Source organism: Onychostoma macrolepis, chromosome 12 (genome assembly GCF_012432095.1).
Source record: "Onychostoma macrolepis isolate SWU-2019 chromosome 12, ASM1243209v1, whole genome shotgun sequence".
Lineage (NCBI taxonomy): Eukaryota > Metazoa > Chordata > Actinopteri > Cypriniformes > Cyprinidae > Onychostoma > Onychostoma macrolepis.
Genome location: NC_081166.1, coordinates 30,886,145 through 30,910,256, shown reverse-complemented (window position 1 = coordinate 30,910,256; position 24,112 = coordinate 30,886,145). Strand labels below are relative to the sequence as shown.

The 24,112-nt window shown below is 38.8% G+C and overlaps 2 protein-coding genes across 5 annotated transcripts; both read left to right on the top strand.

Annotated features, from left to right (window-relative positions):
* The first annotated feature begins 22 nt into the window (after positions 1-22).
* Positions 23-6,519, top strand: ppp4cb (protein phosphatase 4, catalytic subunit b). Of its 2 annotated transcripts, none has more exons than XM_058793427.1 (9): positions 23-194; positions 1,670-1,862; positions 1,946-1,997; positions 2,167-2,217; positions 3,268-3,369; positions 3,930-4,103; positions 4,186-4,312; positions 5,043-5,232; positions 5,763-6,519. In XM_058793427.1, exons 2-9 carry the CDS (start codon positions 1,765-1,767, stop codon positions 5,890-5,892), a joined length of 924 nt encoding a protein of 307 aa, XP_058649410.1. In that variant the 5' UTR covers positions 23-194; positions 1,670-1,764; the 3' UTR covers positions 5,893-6,519. The 2 variants fall into 2 exon arrangements, with proteins under 2 accessions (XP_058649410.1, XP_058649409.1); XM_058793426.1 differs by having other exon boundaries at positions 23-386.
* Positions 6,520-7,337: 818 nt separating this feature from the next.
* Positions 7,338-23,872, top strand: eif3c (eukaryotic translation initiation factor 3, subunit C). Of its 3 annotated transcripts, none has more exons than XM_058794014.1 (23): positions 7,340-7,519; positions 7,928-8,043; positions 10,582-10,647; positions 10,738-10,927; positions 11,006-11,131; positions 12,029-12,077; positions 12,187-12,314; positions 12,395-12,522; positions 14,354-14,611; positions 15,958-16,099; positions 16,172-16,297; positions 17,819-17,912; positions 17,991-18,178; positions 19,100-19,324; positions 19,396-19,587; positions 20,300-20,471; positions 21,177-21,336; positions 21,415-21,480; positions 22,444-22,531; positions 22,619-22,784; positions 23,043-23,084; positions 23,264-23,311; positions 23,522-23,872. In XM_058794014.1, the coding sequence occupies exons 2-23, from the start codon at positions 7,946-7,948 to the stop codon at positions 23,596-23,598; spliced, it is 2,829 nt and encodes a 942-aa protein (XP_058649997.1). In that variant the 5' UTR covers positions 7,340-7,519; positions 7,928-7,945; the 3' UTR covers positions 23,599-23,872. The 3 variants fall into 3 exon arrangements, with proteins under 3 accessions (XP_058649998.1, XP_058649997.1, XP_058649996.1); XM_058794013.1 differs by having other exon boundaries at positions 7,341-7,519; positions 17,816-17,912; XM_058794015.1 differs by lacking the exon at positions 23,264-23,311 and having other exon boundaries at positions 7,338-7,519; positions 17,816-17,912.
* Positions 23,873-24,112: the final 240 nt, after the last annotated feature.

Below are 24,112 nucleotides of genomic sequence, written 5' to 3'. Positions count from 1 at the left end.
CGCTCGAGGGCTGTAATGCGCCGCTGCGTCGCTAGGGGCGGTGGAGGGTCTGTCTGTCCGAGAGGGAGGCGCTTGACGCCGGCAGAGGCTGTGGGAGAAAAGAGCGACGAACCGGGTGGAAGCCCTAAAAACGACCTGACGTTACACTCTTTAGATTGCTCTGTTTCCCACACTACTGTCTGGGGTGATTAAAGGTACGTTTCGCTCGTGTGTTTCTTGAGCTGTGCTGTGTTTTCAGCTGGAAGTGTCCGTGTTTTTGAGCAGATGAGCTCGTTCTGTAAGGCCTTTAGCTGCTAAGGCTAACGGTAGCGCCGCTAATTCCGGTTAAATCGACTCGCCTGAGGCTGGAAACACATCAGGACTCCTGACATCGCGGCGGTTAATAAGTGAGTTTGTTAGCGTTGTTTGTCTGGAGTTTGTTTAATTCATCAGTGAGTTCTCAGGAAAGTTGTGCCAGTTTAAGTTACTTCACCGTCACGTTAGGTAAGCGAAACGAGCTAAGTAGTTTTTACATGATTTAATGTAAGTTAGGCCCTTGTAAAATGACACATTTGACAACGTTTTGAATCAGGTAGACTTTTAAAAGGGTGATTTTAAGCTGTTATTGTAATAAGAGCTGTCGTAATGCTCGGCTAATGTCGACACAAGATTGAACTGTCATCCGATCTTGATTTAAATATGTCCGGGGTTCGTTTTAAACTTTTGACGTTTTATTAAAGTCGCTGTTTGACTGAAATCCGGCTTTATTGAACTTCATGAAGTGCTGCACAGTCAGCTGGTTTATTTAAAGGCCGGTACCTCATCCGCTCCTGTTTAATTTGCGCACATAGCATGACGTTGTTAATCATATATAATAAAACATAAAGATTTAACTGGATTCAGAAAGCCTTTGTCTTGAAAGAAAACGATTAAGCTCATTAAAATGACTGCCTAAAATATGTACACAAACTGCCTGCTTCTGGACGTCACAGCGTGACGTCATTGGCGTTGACTAACGGTGTGTAATTTCTGCGTCACTACCATCGCCACATATGACAGGCTTAACACGCCCCCTTCTGCCATTGGTCGAGCAAACACGTTAGCCCCGCCCTCAGCGCACGCGATTGGTTGAAGCAATAGAACACAACATCCAGTTTATAACATTGATCTTTATAAATCAAATTAATGTAACTATATAAGCCAAGCTTTCAGTTGTGATCAGTGGTTTTTGAAAGTAAGAGTCCTATTTATTTTCTCCACAAGTGTTGATTTTTTTTAACAATAATTTCTAAACCTTTAAAACCAACCTGCTTTGAGCTACAAAGTTAATAAACTGATGGCGTATGATTTTGTTGAAGCTGTCAGTCCGTATTATTTCTGCTGATTTATATTCCATCGTTTGTCTCATTAAAGCAGTTAAGTGCACAGTCTTGTAACTTTTTGTCTGATTTTGAAATATTTTATTGCTTCAAATTTTTAAAAAAAGTTCATGATTCATGACTTATAACTTTTTTCAAATCTCTATGGGATGAAATACTTCTGGAAAGTGGGCAGCAGCTGTTATAGCACTTTATGATGCCGTTTTGCCTCATAGTTATCTTTGCATATGAAACTGGAATAAGAGAAGTAGATCGTGTAGTAAATGTTGACTTTTTGAAAATGTCTCTTTGTTCTTCTTTGCCTCACACAGGTCTCCCCCCCCCCCGCGTCTCGTGATCTGTGTGTGTGTGTTGGGACAGCAGCTGTATTCTCTGGTCTGGCCGGCCGCGCTCTCAGCGATCCGTCATGGGGGACATGAGTGATCTGGACAGACAGATCGATCAGCTGAGGAGGTGTGAGCTCATCAAGGAGAACGAGGTCAAAGCCCTGTGTGCCAAAGCCAGGTGATCACAGAAAACCAGCCGCAGCTCTGAGAGGCGTTCCTGTGTTAAACATGTGCTCATACGGCTCTGTGTGTGTCTTCCAGAGAGATTCTTGTAGAAGAGAGTAACGTACAGAGGGTGGACTCTCCGGTGACGGTCAGTATTCACAAATACAGAGAAGAGATGTTGAAGATTGCTGGAAACCAAACCATTTGGTGACCATTGACTTCCAAAACAATTTGAGATATTTTCTCAAATATCATCTTCAGAAGTATAAGAAACTTTGGCTGTGTGTAAGGGAAGTTAACATGTGTCTTTTCTTCAGGTGTGTGGTGACATCCATGGGCAGTTTTATGACTTGAAGGAATTGTTTAGGGTGAGTCTGAGAAGCAGGGCTCGACGGTAACGACTGTCATTGAAGTGAACAGTGGAGACTGAACATTGAAGTGATCTGAAGTGCTATGTTTTGTGTAGCATAATTTCACGGAGCTGAAGTCAGACCATTCTGTCGCTTCTTGCTTCAAATGTAGAAATTCTACAATTCAAATTAAATCAAACGTTGCATCATTTCATTTGCATCTTTGTTCTAAATGTTCAGTTGTGCTATTGCTTGAAATTTGTTCACTTGTCTTTAATAATGCTTGAACTTTATATTTGTTAGGCTAGTAGCAGTTTTGATGTCACATAAGCTTATTAGAATACAAGATAAAATGGGTTAAAAACAATGATAACAGCAGCTGTTTTATTTTTAGTGGCAGTACCAGTGAAAATGTTGGCAAGTAAAAATCTGACCAGGCCAGTAGAAAAACATCCTTAGCTTCGAGCCCTGAAAAGTAAATGCAAAATGATAAAGCAATGCATAGAAAATAATAATAAGAGTTTTCTTATCCAGTGGGCATTACTTTACACGTCAAGTCAAATGTATTGATATCGCTTATTTCACAGTACGCATTGCCTCAAAGCAGCTTTACCGAAAATCATGATTTTTATCTTTATAATATAAAAATACCTTTGTGCTGTATATACATACTTATCAAACTTTATTTAGAGAGCCGTGCAATAATCTAGTTGACCTTTTGCGGTAATATGCATCACTTTATCAGTGTACCGTATGTGTGCGGATAAAGTTGGATTTACTATAAAGTTTTTCCTTGAAAAATATTAGAATTGTTATAATTGTTTTTCATTTTTATTTTGTTTGTAAAAAAAAAAAAAAAAAAAAAAGTAATGCTGTTCAATTTTGTACAATTCAATTAAGTATTTTTATTAATTTGTTAAATATTATTTATTTTTTTCTCGCGTTTGCTATGAATATGCTCTTTAATGTTGGTATGACATCAAATGAAAATATCCACATGCTAGATGTGTTATTGGACTGTAATCTAGTGGTTAATAAATCTGTATTTGCTCATCTGTGCTCCTTCAGGTGGGAGGAGACGTTCCAGAAACAAACTACCTCTTCATGGGAGATTTTGTGGACCGAGGCTTTTACAGCGTCGAGACCTTCCTGTTACTTCTTGCCCTGAAGGTGCCGTCATTGTTGTGTTTAGGACATTTGGAATGAGATGTTATGGTTGTTAACGTAATAACTGTACATACACTACCAGTCAGAAGTTTGGAATAATTTTTTTGTTTAATGTTTTTGGAAGAATTCTCTCCAATACTGTAAAATATTTTTACTGTTTTACATCTGAATATGTGTTGAGCTGTAATGTATTTCTGTGATGCAGCTGTATTTTCAGCATCATTACTCCAGTCTTCAGTGTCACATGATCTTCAGAAATCATTCTAATATGCTGATTTACTGCTTGTTTGTAATTAATAATGGCTGTTATTGTCCATGTTTAAACAGATTTTACTACTTAATATTTTTGTGGAAAATGTGGTAATTTTTTCTCCAGGAGTCTTTGATGAATAGATGCATCATTTGTTTTTCAGCATTGATGATGAGAAATGTTTGTTGAGCTGATTTCTGAAGATCATGTGACTCTGAAGACTGGAGTAATGATGCTGAAAATACAGCTGTGCATCACATAGATTCACACAGAAGACTTTCTAATGAAGTTTGATGTTAATTAATCCTGGCAGGTGCGTTATCCAGACAGAATCACGCTGATCCGGGGGAATCACGAGTCCAGACAGATCACGCAGGTGTACGGCTTCTACGACGAGTGTTTGAGGAAGTACGGCTCGGTCACGGTGTGGCGGTACTGCACGGAGATCTTCGACTATCTGTCGCTCTCCGCCATCATCGACGGCAAAGTGAGCTCTCCGTCTGTCTGCTAACGAGGTTGGCTTGCTGCGTCTGAACCGGCTGACGAGGATGTGTTTGTTTGACCCGCAGATCTTCTGTGTTCACGGCGGCCTGTCGCCCTCCATCCAGACTCTGGACCAGATCCGCACCATCGACAGGAAGCAGGAAGTGCCTCACGACGGGCCCATGTGTGACCTCCTGTGGTCGGATCCTGAAGGTAGTTCTGCTTTCTGGATCACGGTGGAGATCTTCTGCATCATCTGAACTAGGGATGTCGACGATTAATCGGCGATCGATGGTTGATTAAAGCAGTTTAATTTTGGGCTGCGAGCGGCTCGTGATGGTGATTTGGAAAAGAAACCATAAATATTATTAAAGACCAACCGGCAAAACAGAACACAAAGCCGCGCATGGTTTAAATGTATCGAACAGCATGAATGCAAGCGCGTGGTCACAGTGTAACATCTGCCTGCTAGCCCATTATTTCTCTTATAAAGCTTTGTACCTCATCCTCGCATTAAAATGATGTTTCATGTGAGCAGCAGTGTTTTGCCGTAGCTCTGCCGGTGGAAGCGGTTCTCTGACCGCGCCGCAGTTACGCTTGGGATCATTTTATTTTAAATGCCAATTGCAAACATTTAAAAAACAACAGCCGGCGCCATCAGCGGTCTCCGAAACAGAGTAAAATGATCCCAAAAGTAACTACGGCGCGTGCTCTTCATTTTATCAAATGATCATAATCACATCTATTAAGTTTACAATCCTGCTACTAGCCTTTATTTAGACTAAAACCCCCTGTACTTCGGGTGAGGACGCTGGTGTTTTGAGTGGCATTGGCTCGTCCGGTCAGCCGGTGAATATATGCCACTGCAGTAGATGCGTTTGCAGTATTAAGGTTAACGATTAATTGATGGTTAATTTAAACGGCATTGCTGTCTCTGATGCAGACACCACAGGATGGGGCGTGAGCCCGCGGGGAGCCGGATATCTGTTCGGAAGTGACGTCGTGGCCCAGTTCAACGCCGCTAACGACATCGACATGATCTGCAGAGCGCACCAGCTCGTTATGGAGGGGTACAAGTGGCACTTCAACGAGACGGTTCTCACGGTGTGGTCCGCTCCTAACTACTGCTACAGGTGCGCTTCTGTCACCACTCAAAATACATATCATCGGAAGTCTTATCGCAATCAGTCTTATTTTAGTGTCGTCACTTTATTATTATAGTTTTCATTCATTTCTTTTTTAATTAGTTGTTATATAATATGTTACCCATTATATTCATTGTATTTAACTAAAGTATTTCAAGTAAGGCAGATTGTTTTATGGTTTGGGGTTTAATGAGCTGTAATAACCCTGATTAGTTGTGGTTTTGTTACTCAGGGCTGCAGACTGAGACTAATATAGTAACAAAGGTGACAATAGATAACGGACAATAAACAACAACAATTTAAATCTAGTCAGCATTTGTTTTTATCGATGACATCTTTATAGTGGATGTGTGAGTCCCCTTCTGAGTGAGTCTGATTCAAACCAACTCAGTGAATCATTCACAACCGACTCACTGAAGTCATTTTCCGCTTGTCTGATTCAAACCGTTGCATGTAATTGAAGCGTTTGTTGTATTATCAAGAGAACAAAGCACTTATGGTCCACTTCTTCGTCTCAGGTGTGGTAACGTGGCGGCGATCTTGGAGCTGGACGAGCACCTGCAGAAAGAGTTCATCATATTCGAAGCTGCTCCACAAGAAACGAGAGGCATTCCCTCCAAAAAGCCAGTCGCTGACTACTTCCTGTGAGCGAGTCCGGACGCCAGCGCTCTCAACAGGAAGTGCTGTCCTGTGTGTTCTTGTACTTCTGTTTCCAACTGTCTTAATTGTGCTCTCTTTTTTTTTTTACACTTTCTCTGTATATTCCTTTTTTTATTTCTATTTTCCATCGACTTTCACATTCTCCCTCCGCCATCAAGACACAGAATGGCATGATCTCCTCCTCCACGGCTGTGGCTCTCAGACTCACGGTGTGCTGTAGATGTAGACGTTTGTAATGTAGGTGAACAGCAGCAGGGACGGTGGCGCGTGAGACCGCTGCTCTCTGCTTTTACAGTTCTGCTGTTCCTCAGAAAGATGCATTTTGAAGCGGCAGGTTGTTGGACACTTTTTTTTTTTTCTTTTTCTTGCTTTACATTCTCTTCTCATGTAAATTGTAAATGCGTAAGAGAATGGATATGCTTCGATTATAGTTTACGGTCATCTGTTTTCACCGGAGTCATCATAGTTTGAGAGTTTTGTGCAGGACAGACACGGACACGAGCGACACTGGAGAACACACACCTGCTTTCCCTCTCGACTGTTCTCTCTATAGGACTTATCGTTGATTTTTATTTTTAATTTGTGAAAATAAAATGTACTTTTGTATGAATTTAAGATGTGAGATTCTGGTTTTCTTCATGTGTTTGTCAGATATCGTGTGCCTGCACAAATCAGTGTTAAATCCACTGGAATATTTTTCTAATTGAATACTGGAGTAATGTGATGTGTGTAAAAATAAACATTGAAGAACACTGGGACACAACTTCAGCAAGTATCCCATTTTCTATCACTTTTCATAATATCTCAAATTATTTTACATCTTAAAGATACTTTTCCATATAGATGGAAATTCAGTTTATAGATTTACCAAAATCTATATGCAAGGCTACATATACATTTGAGCAAATGTAAAATGTCACTCATTTATATATTCAAATAAAAAAGTGACCTTGTAAATATATAATATTTAATAAAATATGTATATTGTGTATTTAAGAAATGAATGCTTTTATTCAGCAAGAATGCATTGTTGATCAAAGGTGACAGTAAAGACAATGTAATAGATTATTTCTATTTCAGTTAAAAGCTTTTTTTTTTTTTTTTTTTTTTTTTAATTTCTATTGATCAAAATGCACCATTTAAATAAAAAAAAAAAAAAGAAGCATCTTTGTTTTCACAAAACCATGAAGCAACACTGAGAATGAGAAATGTTGCTTTAGCAAAAAAAAAAAAAAAAAAAGCAGCATAGAATTGTATAAAAGTGATCCGAACTTTTAGGGAACACTTTACCCCCAAATCTTCCTTTCCTCGCCTTCATTTTGCTCCAGTCCAGATCAGCGCTGTTCTTCCGGTGGAGTCTCCTGTACTTCCGCTCCAGATCAGCGCTGTTCTTCCGGTGGAGTCTCCTGTAGTTCCGCTCCAGGCCGGCGGGCGGCGGAAGTGCGTGGCCGCTGCAGGTTTGGCGCGCCTCTGTCGCTTCCGCTTTCTTTCGGAAGGAACCGACAACGCTTCAACGCACGCCGTTAGTTGTGCTCACAAAATCGCAAATCTGGATTTAAAATCTGCACAAAGGGATTTCACAAACGAGAGATATTCCGTTTCCAGCAGAGAACAGGTAGGCCCCGGATGTGTCGCGCGCGGTAGTCGTCGGTTAACGGCAGTTTTGGTCCGTTCGGCCTGAAGCCGCGGTTTGCGCCGATCGTCACTGATGCAACACCGCAGTCATTCATTACGCCACACATGTGTTTCCATACACTCACTGATTATAGTTTATTTCCATGAATGCCCGATCAGCGGTGAGGTGATCGGTTATTCGTGTCGAGCCCGCAGAGTAACGGATGAGAGAGTGTGTTACTGGATAACAGCTTGTAGTAACTAACGTAACGTTACGGGTTTTTTACGTTCCGACTGATTTTCCGTTTAACTAATGTCATTAATTACTGGTGTGCTTGCAGTGATACTTGTGTCGTTTGTTCTCGTGACATCGGTCTGACTGGTTCTCTCATGTTGTGTTCTGGTGCAGTGTTAGCAGGCGTCGGTAATGTCGCGTTTCTTCGCCACCGGATCCGACAGCGAGTCTGAGGAGTCTTCTTCCGCCGATGAGATCACCCCCAAAGCGCCCGGGACCATCAACAAGCAGTGAGTCTGTCTTTATATCACTGTACTTCGTGTAATATTGGCAACAACTACGAAAGAAGCTGGTGAATTAATCTTTCTGCTCTTCTGACTTCCATCTTTCTATATTTTGTGTTTTGGAAGATCGATTTGATTTGCCAATACAGATGATTAAAATTGTAAAATATGACTGATTAATGGACTGGAGGTTTTTAAAATAAACATGAACAAAAACTTTCCCCATAACGGAAAATAGTGATGAATTTTAGGAAATAAGATAAATGGCTTAAACATAAAAATGTTTTATAATTGATCAAATGAATTAAATAACACTGAAAGGAAGGCTCGTCACGTATCAAGGCTGCATCTGATCACAAATACAGGGGGAAAATGGTGAAATTTTTGTTAATAAGTAATAAGTGTTCTGTTTTGGAATTGATGTTGGAAACTGTTGTGCTGCTTTATATTTTTGTGACCCGTGATATTTTTTTCAGGTTTCTTTGATAAAAAGTTAAAAAGAACAGTGTTTATTCAAAATATAAATTTTGTTACAATATACGCTACTATTCAAAAAGTTCGAGGTCAGGACATTTGTTTTCTATTTTTTTAATACAAATTAATACATTTATTCAGCAAGGATGGGATGTAAAGACATTGTTAGAAAAGATTTCTATTTTGAATACATGCTGTTCTTTTTAACTTTATTCATCAAAGAAAAACGTAGCACAGGTTCTAAAAAATATTAAGTAGCACAACAGTTTCAACACTGATAATAAATCAGCATATTATTATGATTTCTGAAGGATCACGTGACACTGAAGACTGGAGTAATGATGCTGAAAATACAGAGTTGTGTCACAGAAATAAATTGTTTTATTATAAAGTATTTATTGTTTTATTAAAGTATATTAAAATAGGAATCCAACATTAGAAATTGCAATAATATTTCACAATATTACTGCCCTTTCTGTATTTTTGATCAAATAAATAGTAAATACATCCTTGATGTAGGGGTGTGCAATATTGACAAAAAATAATCTCTATTTCTGTAACGATAATTTGACGATATTCTGCTGAGTGTGTTATTGTGCTGGTATCTTAAGTACTGCTGTGGACCGATGACTCCTAAAGATTTTGATATTATTCATATTCTGTGTGGTGATCAGATCACACTGATAGAAATTAATCTTTTCCTATAAGTTTAAACTGATTTTTACATTTTATGGCCATTTTTACCTTTTATAAAGCCATTTTTTCTAAAAGTGTCCATTATCTTTTGAGTCAAATACATACTTGCATTTAATCAGTGAATTAGAATAAGACATTTACCAAGAAAATGAAATCAACACAGAAGCTGCATCTGAAGTGGCATTTAGATGTTTACTCACTGTTTAATGCAGGACATGAATGCATTTAACCTGCAGTTACAAATGTATAAATAATATATATAATGTTATAAAATAATAAATAATCTTCTGATATATTAAACATAAAATGTTGAATACTGTTATTTGAAATTATTTAAATAAAAGATACTTAAAACCACCAGCAGGTGGCAGCAAGTCACTGTTACTAAGTGAGTCATTGCGATTGAACCGAATCATTTAAACGGTTGATTCATTCAGGAACGAAACACTGTCATGTTGCTCAGAGATGCAAAACAGTGCTGTGTTTGGAATTATTTTTGTTGTCAAAATAGTGCAAAAAGAGGAAATAAGGCGTTTAAACGTAAGTCTCTTAACGTCTTGTTTATTGAACACACATTTGTAATCATGGTAGTATTTGGAGAAAAATTGCACTCTTCATATAGTTAATCAATTTCACACGAAATGATATAAATATGTACACTTTCTGCCATCATGTCTTGAATTTGTGATCATTCTAAATGCATTTTAATACCGAATCATGCAGTAAAAGAACACACTCTAAATAAGCACTAGTCTAGTCTTCTCTTCTCTTCATGTATGCGTGCGTTCTCTAGGGGTGTTTTGAATGGTTTTTGCAAAATACTCGATATTGTCAAATCGCACATCGTTAAAACAACTACGATATTATTGTACACCCCTACCTTAATGAGCATGACTCTATTTAAAAAAAAAAAAAGCATTAAAAATCTTACTGATCCCAAAGTTTTGAACAGCAGTGTATATTATAAGAAAGAGACAGACAAAAAGTGATTATTTTTAAGAGGTCTTAAATTTGAGGACAGAAAAAAAAAGGTGGTTTAATTTTTATTGATTATTAATAGTAAAAAAATCTTACACTAAGTAACATGAACAAAACAGAATTAAACAGTAATCACAATTATTTGTATGACAGTAAAAGAGCAGCACAAAATTCATGATCATGACAGGCCTGTTCTCTTGTGCAGCAAATGATCAAATAAATTGTTGTTTTATAAAAAATAACCAGGAACCTGTAAATTAGCAATAACCTGTAGTTCCACAAAGCAATTTTTTTTGTCATCCTATTTTCTGGTTTAGTTTTAGTTAATTATAACCCAGTTTGTGAGAGGGTGGTTCTGTGTTACTGTATTGAGCTGTGCTGCGGTCGTCTCTGCAGGTCTCTGCTGCTGAGCGATGATGAGGAGGATACCAAGAGAGTGGTGCGCAGCGCCAAAGACAAGAGGTGAGCGCAAACACACACCGCCATCATGACTCCAGAACACACACACGCTCACACTTCATAAACATCTGTCTGGTGTCCACTTCGCTCCAGGTTTGAGGAGCTCACCAACATCATCAAGACGATCCGCAATGCCATGAAGATTCGAGACATGTCCAAGTGTCTGGAGGAGTTCGAGCAGCTGTGTCGAGCTTTCCTCAAGAGTAAAACCATCATGGACAAAGAAGGAGTGCCGCCGTTCTACATCCGCCTGCTCGCTGATCTGGAGGACTATCTCAACCAGGTTTGTAGATCGGCAGGACACAGAGTCACTGATTAATGCTTGATTGTCAGCCGTAAACAGCGTTTGCTTTCATGACAGCTGTGGGAGGACAAGGAGGGGAAGAAGAAGATGAACAAAAACAATGCCAAAGCCTTGAGCACGCTTCGGCAGAAGATCCGCAAATACAACAAAGATTTTGAGACGGAGATCGTCAGCTATAAAGAGGTACTGAACTGTAGCCCGGATACTATTTGTAGATGAGATGCATGTTTATGAAATTTTACAGGGTTTCCACCGTTCCTTAAGTCTTAAGTTCAGCTTAGACCATAAGAAAGGTTTAATATCTTAAATGGTTGAAGTCTTACTTAGCATTTTAAAAGGTTTTAAATTTGGGGACAGGAAAAACAGGAGATGTGACATGCCCTACTGTGATTATTAAACGTATTGAATAATAGACAATTATTTAATAGTAAAAAATGTAAAAATTGTGCATTCTATGGGCTTGTAGGCTTTGATGTCCAGCGATTGCTTTTAAACTACTGTTGATCAATTATGGCAGTGTTTTCTTTATAGAGTGTACCGGCTTGTTTATAATTAAAAACCCTTCATTATGTATACTACTTTTATTTTTTTATTCCTGGATATGCTTCCAGTATGGTAGACTTGCAGACAGTTCCTCTGTTTTGCAGTTGAATGTGTTCTAGATGACTTAATAAAATGTATTTCATATTCTTTTACTAATTTCGCGAATGTAAGGGTTTGTTCTGTGTGGACATACTAATCTTTAGTTTGATTTTTAACGCTCTGCAAAAAGCCTGTTTATAGGTGAACCTCACCAAATCTGTTAAGAACATGTCTGTGTAATATTTAGCTCAAAATATAAAAAAAAAAAAAAGGAAATTATTTTTAGCCTGAAGAACTGTTTTACCAGTAAGATTCCAGATGAAATTAAGATTAAAATGTTTGTTGCTGTTACTTTCATGAAAATTATATGCACATTTTTCCTTAAATTGTCGTTACTGTATTGCAAAAAAAAAGAAAATTGTCATTGCAAAAAAAGTGTTTATACCATCTGCTAGTGTGTTAAATTGGGCTTATGGGTTATGCTGTGTTTTCCTGCAGAACCCGGAGCAGTCAGCTGAGGAAGAGGAGAAGGATGACGTTGGCAGTGGTCAGTCTTCATCTCTGAGCTGCTGTCGATTGCCTTCAAGCTGTCTAATGAAGGTTGTGATGCTGTCTTGAGTCCTCATTTGCTCTTTCTTTGCTTGTGTGATGTGCAGCTTCGTCGTCAGAGAGCAGCGATGATGATGATGATGAAGGCATCACTGCCAAGAGCTTATTGAAGAAGAAGCCTCAAGAAGAGGAGAAGAAGGCACCAGAGGCCAGCAAGTTCCTCAAGGGTGCTGCTGTAGGTCCAAACACCTCTTCTAAGACTGTTTGAGGTGTTTTTAAGAGTGTTGACGATGCAGCGCTTTGTCTTTGTGTCAGGATGAAGAGTCGGAGAGTGAGGATGATGAGGAGAGCGAGGACTGGGGCTCGGATTCGGTGCACAGCGGCAGCGAGAGCGAGGACAACGAAGGAGCGGCAGCATCGCTGGCTGTGGTCTTCCTCAAAAAGTATGTGTGTGTTGGATATTTTGATATATTTTTATAAGCAATACAGTATGAGGCAGTACTGTTTATATCTATATACAGTATTTGATAAGAACGCATCTGAAAAACATCTAGTGAAGGACACAGACTGAACTGCTGTGGAGAGTTCAGTCTGTTCATCAGAAAGTGCATAATACAATTTGTTCTAAACATGTGACAAGCTTTATATGAAGGGCTTTAAAAACTGGTAAGATATAGTATAGTTTATAGTTTGGTATAGTTTAAAGCGGTTCAGAACGTCTGCGTGTGCCGCTGACGGAGACTCTACTCACGCTGTTTTACGTGTTTGAGACGTGCTGTTTTCTAGGGGTGTGCCGATCCGATATTCAGTATCGATATCGCTCCGATACTGCCATTTTCTGCCGGATCGGGTATCGGTCAGACGAGGCCGATCTAAATCCGATATTGTGCGTATACTATTGTCATATACGGAGCGCTGCTTCAAGCGCATCATTCTGCGCTCGGGATGCTCATCAGCGCTTTGTGCCGCTCTGTATTCGGAGACTTTTGTATCATAATACTTTTGCTCAATGAAAGATTATTAATAGCCTTTCTTGTTCATCTTATCTATCATACGTTTCTGCATCATTACTGTGCTATACATTTAAAAGAATTGTCTTAATTTTACAGTATATATATTTATATATAAAAATATTACTTGTTTTTCATGAATGTATTTTACAACAATACAAAGAGCAATGTATATCATTTTAGATTTAGCCCTACATTTATTCACTTTTATTTGTTCCCCACTAAATGTTTTTTTCCCACTAATTTTAGATTTTATATAATTGTGCACTCATGATTTTTCTAGAGTAACTTTTGCTACTGAATTATCCTCTAACCTAGATTATTATAGCATTTTTGTCATAGATTATAATTATATATGCATTCATTTGTTGTTTTTCTTTACAATAAAGTTGTCTATATTTAGTAGATTGTGTGTAACACAAAAAGGTCATGATCAGGTCAACACACATGGAGTTATAAAAATTCAACGCTGTTTTTTTTAAAAAACTGCCCAGGTATCGGATCGATATCGGCAGATACTCAGAATTTTTGGTATCGGATCGGTTCTGAAAAAGTGGAATCGAGCCACCACTACTGTTTTCCTTAAAGCATAACTTACATTTCACAGGTATATCCTCCATCTGTAAATGTTAGAAAGTCATGGAAATATTTCCATTTTGCTGTCAGAAGTGCTTGAGCTTTTGCTTTGTGATTCTCCGCTAAACTTCGCAGACTTCAGTGAACCGATCAACCACAATAATTCTGACAAAAATATACATTTTGCTGAAATATTTGTAGTTGGACTATAATATGTTGAATTTTAAACATACAAGTGTATTGTTTGTATGATATAAAGTGACTGTAATGAGGTAATCAAAATAGCCTTTTTACTCGATTAGTCTGTGCTTTTTTATTTTTATTTTGTGAATTTAACTTCTGCTTTAAAAGCATTATTTTTGTTTTTAGATTGCATGTTACAATGTTAGAATGTAATTTGATTTTAACCCTTTTTGCACATAGTATATGCCTACTTGCTTACATTTACTTCTTGTTCTCATAGCCTGTAATATGCATTTTGTTGGACAATGGGCAGGATGTGAAATTTACAAATATATATATATATATATATATTATTATTATTTTTTTTATCAAAATATATATCGAAAATCAGCCCAAAAAAATGCAGAGATTTGAATTTTTGGTCATATCGCCCAGCCCTAGTTCAGCCTCAAGCTGTTGAGTTCATGTGTGTTTGGTGTCTCTGAGACTTCTCGATCCCTCACAGAGCTCTGGACGGCGACAAGCAGTCCGACCGCAAGAAGGACGATCGGAGGAAGAAGCACAAGCCGAAGGAGCGTCTGGAGGAGGAGGCGGGTGAAGACAGAGATCCGGATGACGAAGGATGGGAGAAGGTGAAGGGCGGCGTGCCGCTGGTGAAGGAGAAGCCCAAGATGTTCGCCAAAGGCACGGAGATCAACAGCGCTGTGGTGATCAAGAAACTCCACGAGATCCTGCAGGCCAGAGGAAAGAAGGGAACGGACAGGTATCGTCTCCATTCAGGCATTTGTGACTGACTTCTATTGAAAGAAATCATAGTCTTTTTACATTTAAGTTGAAAGTTTTTTTTATCTCCTTTAGGTGAAATTTATCTTAGGCAATCGGGAGAGCGGATCAAACATACAACAATATACTTATTCAATAACACTTTTATAAAAAAAAAAAAAAAAAAACACCATTCCAAAACATATGTCACTCATACACAGTCCTAATAATACACGTTACTATGGAAGCCGTTTCCCCCACTGAATAATTTTTTAAAAAAAGGTAATTGCGACTTTATCTCACAATTGTGACTTTTTTTCTCATAATTGCGTGATATAAACTCGCAATTCTGAGAACATATCAGTCTTTTTCCCCCTCAAAATTGGACTTTAACAACGAGTTTGTATCATGCAATTATGAGGGGAAAAAAGTCAGAATTGTGAGTCTCGCAATAACTTTTTTTTAAATTATTATTATTATTATTCAGTGGCGGAAACGGGCTTCCATACATTACCTTTAATTTTAAATTTACATTTACAAAGACCCCCCCCCCACCTTTTTTTACCAAGTTACGCGTTTTATTTGTTTTTGGTTTTTCTATACACTACCGTTCAAATGTTTGGGGTTAGTAAGACTTTTAAAATGTTTTTGAAAGAGTCTCTTCTGCTCATCAAGGCTGCATTTATTTAATCAAAATACAGGAAAAACAGTGAAATATTATCACAGTTTAAAACAGCTGTTTTCTATGTGAATATGTGTTAAACTGTAATTTATTTCTGTGATGCGCAGCTGTATTTTCAGCATCATTACTGCAGTCTTCAGCGTCACATGATCTTCAGAAATCATTCTAATATGCTGATTTGCTGCTCAACAAACATTTATTCATGTTAATATTAAACAAAAAAATGTTGAAAATGGTCATTTTTGTGGAAACTGACTTATATTTTTTCAGGATTCTTTAAATAGACAGAAATCTTTTGGCTTTTGTAACACTGTAAATGCCTAGTTGTCACTTTTAATGCATGAAATTTATTTATTTCCAAAAAAAATTATATTTATGTGTATCTGACCCCAAACTTTTGAATAGTGCTTTGGCTAGTCAGTACATATTTGCGACATGGCAAACACAAATCATTTTATTATTTTTAATATGCTGCTTTAGTTTTTATTAATGTTTTGAATGGTTTTATTTTATAATTTTCATTTTAAATTGTTAAAGTTTTAATAAGTTAGTTTGTCTATAGTTTTTACTCATTTTTATTTCTAGTTCTTTGTAGTTTGTTTCGGATAATATTTTATTTCAAGCTTATACGAACAGACATAAACAACAGAAATGTATTTGTTCAGAGCTGCTCAGATCGAGCTCCTGCACGCTCTGGCCGGCATCTCTAACGAGAATAACCTGGGCGAAGGCATCCTCGTCAAGATCAAGTTCAACATCATCGCCTCGCTGTACGACTACAACCCCAACCTGGCCGCCTTCATGAAGGTGAGGATCTCCCGAGACGTGCCGTGCTCTCGCAGTCAGCCGATGCTTTAGCGCTCGTTATTCTCGTTTCAGCCGGAGATGTGGAAGAAGTGTCTGGAATGCATCGACGAGCTGCTGGACATCCTGTTCAACAACAACAACATCTTCATCGGAGAAAACATCGCCGAGGACAGCGAGAACCTGGCCATCTCTGACCAGGTGAGAGTCCGCAGGGTTCACTGTGGACCAGTTACCAGAGAATGGTTCAGTCACGTTTACCATTGCTTTGCCAAACTGTGGATGAAGTCCAGTCATTGCGATGGGAATCAATTAGGGCTGTCAAAATGGCTGAAAAACTAAATTCGAATTTTGTACTTAAATATCATCAATATTTGAATTGTATTCGAATTTAAAAGGCATAAGTTAGGGGGAGCTTTTGGCATCGAGCTAAATATTACTAATGCACGTTTCTTCAAAGCAATAAAATAACATGACTATCTTTGGAAAAAAGGGTATAATGTTTATAAACCATATATAATTAATAAAGTTGCATAAACAATTAGAAACCGCATCATGTATGCATGCATGTATAGTTTAATACAAAGGACCCGAAAACCAATCACAAATTGTACTTTTTTCATTTAATAACTTGAGATGCAGTGGGATGAGGAAAAACCAGTAGGTGGCGAAAAGGGTCGTTTAAAATGTATTTATCTTTGATCATCCAGTAGGCCTAATGAACCAAGTAAATCTTGAGTGAAACGTCCATTAAAAAAAACAACTCAATTTATCCAGAATCATGCAACTCTATTTTGCGAACATCTCTTAAGAGAATCCAGTTTTTATGCAGCCTGTTGATTTTTGTTCATGGTATTCAGCTGCAACTAAATGTTTTGCAAAAAAAGAAACAGAATAAATATGCTTGATATAATTTTTTAGTCACATTGGAATTCAAACTGGGAATCGATAATCAGCATCAGAATTGATCAAATTCAAATGATACCTAACCCTGTACATGTCCCTCTAGAATGTGTTCTTCGCCGTAAACAAGATCTTCTCCACATTGACGTTATCTTTTTCTGCGATATTTGCAACATTTTGCATTCGAATGTGGATTTTATTTTGAATTCGACGAATATTCGAAGTTCAAATTTTTTTTTTTTGACAGCCCTAGAATCCATGCGGTTGGAAGTTGTGCAGCTGCACAAAGCGGGGAAATCTAATCGTGTTGTTTTATATAAAAATTGTGGTTGTGACTTTAAAATGCAATTTTTAAAAAAATTTATTTGTTTGTGCAGCTGTACAGTTTGGCCAAAATTGCGTGTTGTTTTATTTTATATGCCAATATGTCTATAAAATAATAATAACAATATAATATATTTTATAATCATGATTCGCTATAAAATAAGTATTAAGAAATTAAAATTCTTAAATTTTGCTATACTATGATCTCATTGTAAAATAAAGGATATTTAAGTAAAATAATATAATTTAACTTTTTACTACTGTATAATTACAATACTAATATTTGTCATAATTTCTTCATTTTCAGACTTTGCAATTTGATAATCGCATTAAACCATATTGTGATTTTGGTTTTATATAATTGATTATGCAGCTGTAATAGGGCGTTGCGCTCAGGTTAAGCTGCTGGGTTCAAGCATCATATTGCCGCACTGTTGAGAGTAGAGCGTTGTGCACGTGAGGTTTGGCTGATGTTTGATTGCGGTTCTTCAGCAGCCGCTCCGTGTGCGCGGCTGCATCCTGACGCTGGTGGAGAGGATGGATGAGGAGTTCACGAAGATCATGCAGAACACAGACCCGCACTCTCAGGGTGAGTACAGACCGGTCTCAGCGGCCGAGCTGTGTGTGTGTGTGTGTGTGTGACGCTTCTCTCTCTCGCGCGCTGCAGAGTACGTGGATAACCTGAAGGACGAGGGCCGTGTGTGTGGCGTCATCGACCGGCTGCTGCAGTATCTGGAGACTAAAGGCAGCACGGAGGAGGTGTGTCGTGTCTATCTGCGCAGAATCATGCACACCTACTACAAGTTTGACTACAAAGCCCACCGCCGCAGCCTGGGCCTTCAGGGAGAGACCAAGGTGAGCGTCCATGTCCACCAGCAGCAGATAACCCGAACATATAGTATATATTTACTAAAAGTTTTTATTAACATTTTGAATTACCTTTATTTATTTTAGTTTTCTTTTTTTTTTTGTAATTTTTATTAGTTTTTGTTTATTGTAAGTATTACTATTTAGGCTTAAATTGTTTTTGTTTTAGTTTTATTTTTTATTAAATTGATTTCCAGTTCTATTTTTTTGTGCTTCAACTTAAACAAAAAAAACAAATTAAAAATGTTGCCTTGGCTACCTGGACCACATGTGTATATAACTAACCAGTGTTGTTTTAGTGTTATTTATGTTCTATTATAGTTTTTTTTTATATACTGGCCTTTATTTGTATACTTGCATTTTTTTAAATATTTTTTTAACATTTTAATTTACATTTTTAGTAATTTTGTGACTTGTCATTTTTTTACTAGTTTATTGTACATATTACTGTTTGATTGGTGTTTCTTTTCAGTTTTAATTTAGATTAATTCAGTTTTAGTTTTTTAGCTACACCATTTTATTTGACTATTTATATAATATTATAGTTAAGACTTTGAATTAGCTTTTGTTTTTATACTTTTTGTTTTAATCTTTAGCAATTTTATGTGTTTTTGTCATTTAAAATAAGTTTGAGAAAACATTTGAATGTTTTTTTTTTTAAAGTTTGGAAAGTTGTTGTGTTTGTTTTGTTTTTTTTATGTATTATATCTTAAGCTTTTAAGTTTGTATTTCAGTTTATTTTCAGTAGTGAAACTGACACTAAATTAAATTTAGAAGAAAAAAACGGAAATAAGTCTTCAGCAATTTTTGGTTCAGTATTTCAGCTTTATTTCAATAACGGTTGAGATGATTGAGGTTTTGGTTCCTGTTAAAACCCTGGTTCTGACCTTTGACCTGTTTGTCCGTCAGTCGGAGCAGGATCAGGAGGAGAGCGAGGGCGAGGACAGCGCCATCATCATGGACCGCTTGTGTAAGTTCATCTACTCCAAAGACCGCACCGACCGCATCCGCACCTGCGCCATCCTCTGCCACATCTACCATCATGCCCTGCACAGCCGCTGGTTCCAGGCCCGAGACCTGATGCTGATGAGCCACCTGCAGGACAACATCCAGCACGCTGACCCCCCCGTCCAGGTGAGCTGACCTGTCCTTCTGAAGCACAGCCGGCCGCTCAGAACGCCTGCCTCACCTCTCTGCTCTCTTAGATCCTGTACAACAGGACCATGGTGCAGCTGGGCATCTGCGCCTTCCGGCAGGGCATGATCAAGGACGCCCACAACGCGCTCCTGGACATCCAGTCCAGCGGCAGAGCCAAGGAGCTGCTGGGGCAGGGGCTGCTGATGAGGAACATGCAGGAGAGGAACGCCGAGCAGGAGAAGATCGAGAAGAGGCGGCAGGTGCGGCGCATCCCTCACTCTCTTAAAATCCATCAGCGACGGAGCTTATGTCCTAAATATAGTTTCTTTTGTTAACTGATGCCTGAAGTCCAAGAAGGCATGCATTTTGTTGATAGTATATATGTAAGTGTTTCTAGAGGGCCGAGTTGGTTTTAATCCGTGATGAATCCATAGCAACTCTGTCTTTTTAGATTCTTTTATGCAGTTTTCTATTGATGCAGAACTTCACCAGATATTATTTGTATTGTTGTCTCTCAACCAAGAACCGCAAAAAGCTTCTTTTTTTTTTTTTCTCGTCTTTCAAATGGTTGAGTTTATTATGAAGCTCGATGCTCTTTAATGTGGCAAGACAGAGCGTTTGAATCCTATTGAGATCGCAATCAAATCGAATCAAGGTGTCAGGATCAGTCGCTCTGGTTAAACTGAAAGCTCACCCAAAAATTCAAATTCTGTCATTTACTCGAGTCGTTCCAAACCTGTGAGTTTCTTTATTCTGTTGAACACAAACGATTGTTTTGAAGAATGTTGACCAAACAGGTGACGGTAGACGCTGAATTTCATGAAAAGGAAAAAATTCAGTCAGTGGCTACCATCACCTGTTTGTTTGCATACATTCTTTAAAATATCATCATCTTTGTTCAACAGAAGAAATTAAATTGTACAGGTTTGGAGTGACTTGAGTGAAGGAGTAAGTGATGTATGTGTTGTTTAGGTGCCGTTCCACATGCACATTAACCTGGAGCTGCTGGAGTGTGTGTATCTGGTGTCGGCCATGCTGCTGGAGATCCCTTACATGGCAGCTCACGAGTTCGACGCTCGCCGGCGCATGATCAGCAAACAGTTCCACCATCAGCTGAGAGTGGGCGAGAGACAGCCGCTGCTGGGTGAGAGAGAGAGAGAGAGGCAGCTTCTAATCAATCTGTGATTAGAGCGGCACGATTCGGGATCAGTTGAATCATAGAGATCATTCTCCCACGATTCTGAACTAAATAATGTGACTAAATATTGTTGCTGCAGTCTGTTTAAAAGTGTTTAATTAATTTGCTTTTGTGCTCCAGGGTCACAATTAAACATTTTAATATGTATTTAAAATACAATATACTCAATACACCAATTTTTAATATTAAAATTATGAAAAAGTGGGTTAAATGATTCAATGACTCACTCATAAATACTTCACTTATTTTTTCATTACTTGCCTTTTTGAACAAATCTCTTGACAAATACATTTTTTAACACTCACTTGTCGCCACCTAGTGGCCAAACAATGCAGTCGACACAAACATTGTTTGAAGCAGTTACTTTCAAAAGATGACATGCTCTATTTTGATCGCTACCATAGACATCAACATTTATATCCGAAGATAAACTTTGATCCCAGTATTTCTGTGATATGAATGACTGTCAGACAGAAACAGCGCTGCGTAGTTAAAGACTGTTTCTGCTCTGTGTCAGCCGCAGCATGAAGGCAGATCTGAATGATCCGGTATGATTCTCTCAAAGGGTTAATAGACACGGGTGAATGGCGTGGGTGTTTGAATGGAGATGGTGGTGTTCTATGGGTTAATCTGTGATGGTGTGCTCCTCAGGTCCTCCGGAGAGCATGAGGGAGCACGTGGTGGCCGCCAGCAAGGCCATGAAGATGGGAGACTGGAGGACCTGCCACTCCTTCATCATCAACGAGAAGATGAACAGCAAAGTGTGGGATCTGTTCCCAGAGACCCAGTGCGTGCGGGAAATGCTCGTCAGGTGAGGACTCCAGCGTCTGACAGAAGATCTTAGCATTGATGTTTTAATTCAGCTGACCTGTGCTGTTCTGATCCTCAGGAAGATCCAGGAGGAGTCTCTGCGCACGTACCTGTTCACCTACAGCAGCGTGTACGACTCCATCAGGTGCGCCCCGCTTCATAGCCTTTATATTTCACAATCCTGTATTTCCCAGAATGCCACTTTTTTTTTTTTTTTTTTAATCATCCCCTTAAACGAGATGACCGTAAGGTCAATAAAATATAACTGTGACTATATCAACATGCAATATCGTTGACGATGAAAGATGAGACTGAAATGTATTTTTAAAAATAAAAACTATACCAAAATGTATTTTTTACATTTCGTTGTCAAAAGAGAATATTATTGCGGACTGCTGTATGAGCCTCTGAGACGCGAGCGGTTGCCAGATATCAAGAGTTCAGATCCGCAAATCAGTGCAATACCTGAAATGTAAAAATAAATGTCTCTAATGACAACAATCATTTCGATTATAATTTTGAGCAGTGCAAAAAATAAATAAATACAATGATCAGTTTAAACATTATACAGCATGATGGAAATGTGACAGTTTTCATTGACTAAAACTAGACTGAAATGCTTTCACAGACGAGGCTCGAGTCTGAGCCGTTTCAGCTGATCTTAAAATACAGTAGTCAACATTTAAAGCGGATCAAAAAAGACAAGAATGCATTTTGGTTTTAGGTTTTACTACAACTTTGATGAAAGGTGTTGATCCACTCCAGATGTTGACTCGTGTACATCAGTGCCTTTGTTTTGATGGACACCAGTAATGTTTTTTTCTAAGCCATATTTATAAAAATGACTTAAATGTCCTAATTGATCTATGACCTAATCCTAGCTTAGTCTAAACCCTGTCTGTGAAACCAGGCCTTAGTTGACTAAAACTTGACCAAACAAAAACAGGACAAGGTTGACTAAATATGATCATAACTAAAAAGTACATTTGATACGAGGACTGAGACCGAACACTGCTGTAATCTGTCATTTACTGAAGATGTGAACGGTCCCTCTGAATGGACCCCAGTGTCTCGCTGCTCTTCATCTTTCTTTCCGTGTCCTCTTCAGTATGGAGACTCTGTCAGAGATGTTCGAGCTGGATTTACCCACAGTGCACAGCATTATCAGCAAGATGATCATCAATGAAGAGCTCATGGTAAAAGAGAGGTTTTACCTCGATCAGTGTTTGTTTCCGTCCCCACCAGTTCCCTCATGAGTGTGTGTGTGTGTGTGTGTGGCTCAGGCGTCTCTGGACCAGCCGACGCAGACGGTGGTGATGCACAGGACGGAGCCCACATCCCTGCAGAACATGGCCCTGCAGCTGGCCGAGAAGCTGGGCGGCCTGGTGGAGAACAACGAGCGCGTCTTCGACCTCAAACAGGGCGTCTACGGAGGATACTTCAACAGAGGTACGCCACACCTCAGAGAAAGATAAATCATAAATAAATACAATGTTTTCTTAATTGATTTCATAATTTAACTTATTTGTTAATGTATATATTTACAGTTTGATAATGTATATAAAATTGTTTTTCTTTCATCGTTATGTAAATACACACACTTTTAAGAAGTTTTATAAATGAATTTGGTATTTAATTAGAATATATTTTTATGCTCGTGTGAAATAAGCTGATCGCGTCACTCAAACCTCTCTTTCTCTGGCACAGATCAGAAGGGCGGCTACCAGCAGAACAAGAGCTACCAGAGAGGTAACTATCACTCACGCAACCGATGATAGAATACGTGACGATCCACACATTCAGATCGTGTTCTCGTGCGCTTCTCGCTCGTGTCGGCCGGACGCCGCTGCTGTGAAATGTTTTGTTGAAGTGCTTGTGAAAGTGAAGTGTGTGTGCGCCTGTGTCTCTAAACACTTCTCACTATGCAGCTCCAGACCAGAGGGGAGGTTACCAGCAGAAGCAAGGTTACCAACGAGGTGGTTATGAACATCATTCAGTCACTTCATCCACCTAAACTCACCTGTTCACTCATTTCTGCGCTGGCTGCTCTCCAAAGGCCCTTTCACTTTCTTCTTCTTCCTTGACGAGCTCAAAGCAGCTTGAGTCTGTTGATATGAAGTCAGTGCCTCGCGTGTGACCTGTGACACTGAATGTCTGTGTGTTTCTGTTGTCTGTCGCTGCTGTAGATCAGAAAGGCGGTTACCAGCAGAAACAGAACTACCAGCGAGGAGGATACCGGAACCAGAACCAGAGCTCGTACTGATCCGGTGCGGCTTCGATCCAGATCCAGACTGCAGCTTCCACCGGCTCCGTGCTCCGCTTCAGCAGATAACACCAGATCATAACGGCTCCGTTTTATTCTTAACGCATAAAATGGCTCCACAGTTGGCATGTTTTTCTATGGTTTTAGTGCTTGAGCTTACACTGTCGGTTCTGGAGTCGCAGTTTTGGATACGATATATTGGGCTTGGAAGAAATATCGAGTTATTTGTGTTACAATCTGGTGAATTAATAAAGATTATTCAGATAAAATGAAAGTTGAGTTTCCGTCAATCATTTGTTTCCAGGTTTGAAACTCGTGTTAAACACTTGCTCCTCGTGCACAGGTCTATTACGAGAGTTAAGAGCTCGTTGAGCTCCAGGTCATGTGAATGACTGTTAGTAAGTAAATCCCCATCCGCTGAGGTCTTGTGTTAATAACATCACACCCGATAGCTCTTGTATTTGATGCGTTTGGTAATCCAGATATAACTATTTGCTGAGTAGAGACAGTCTGT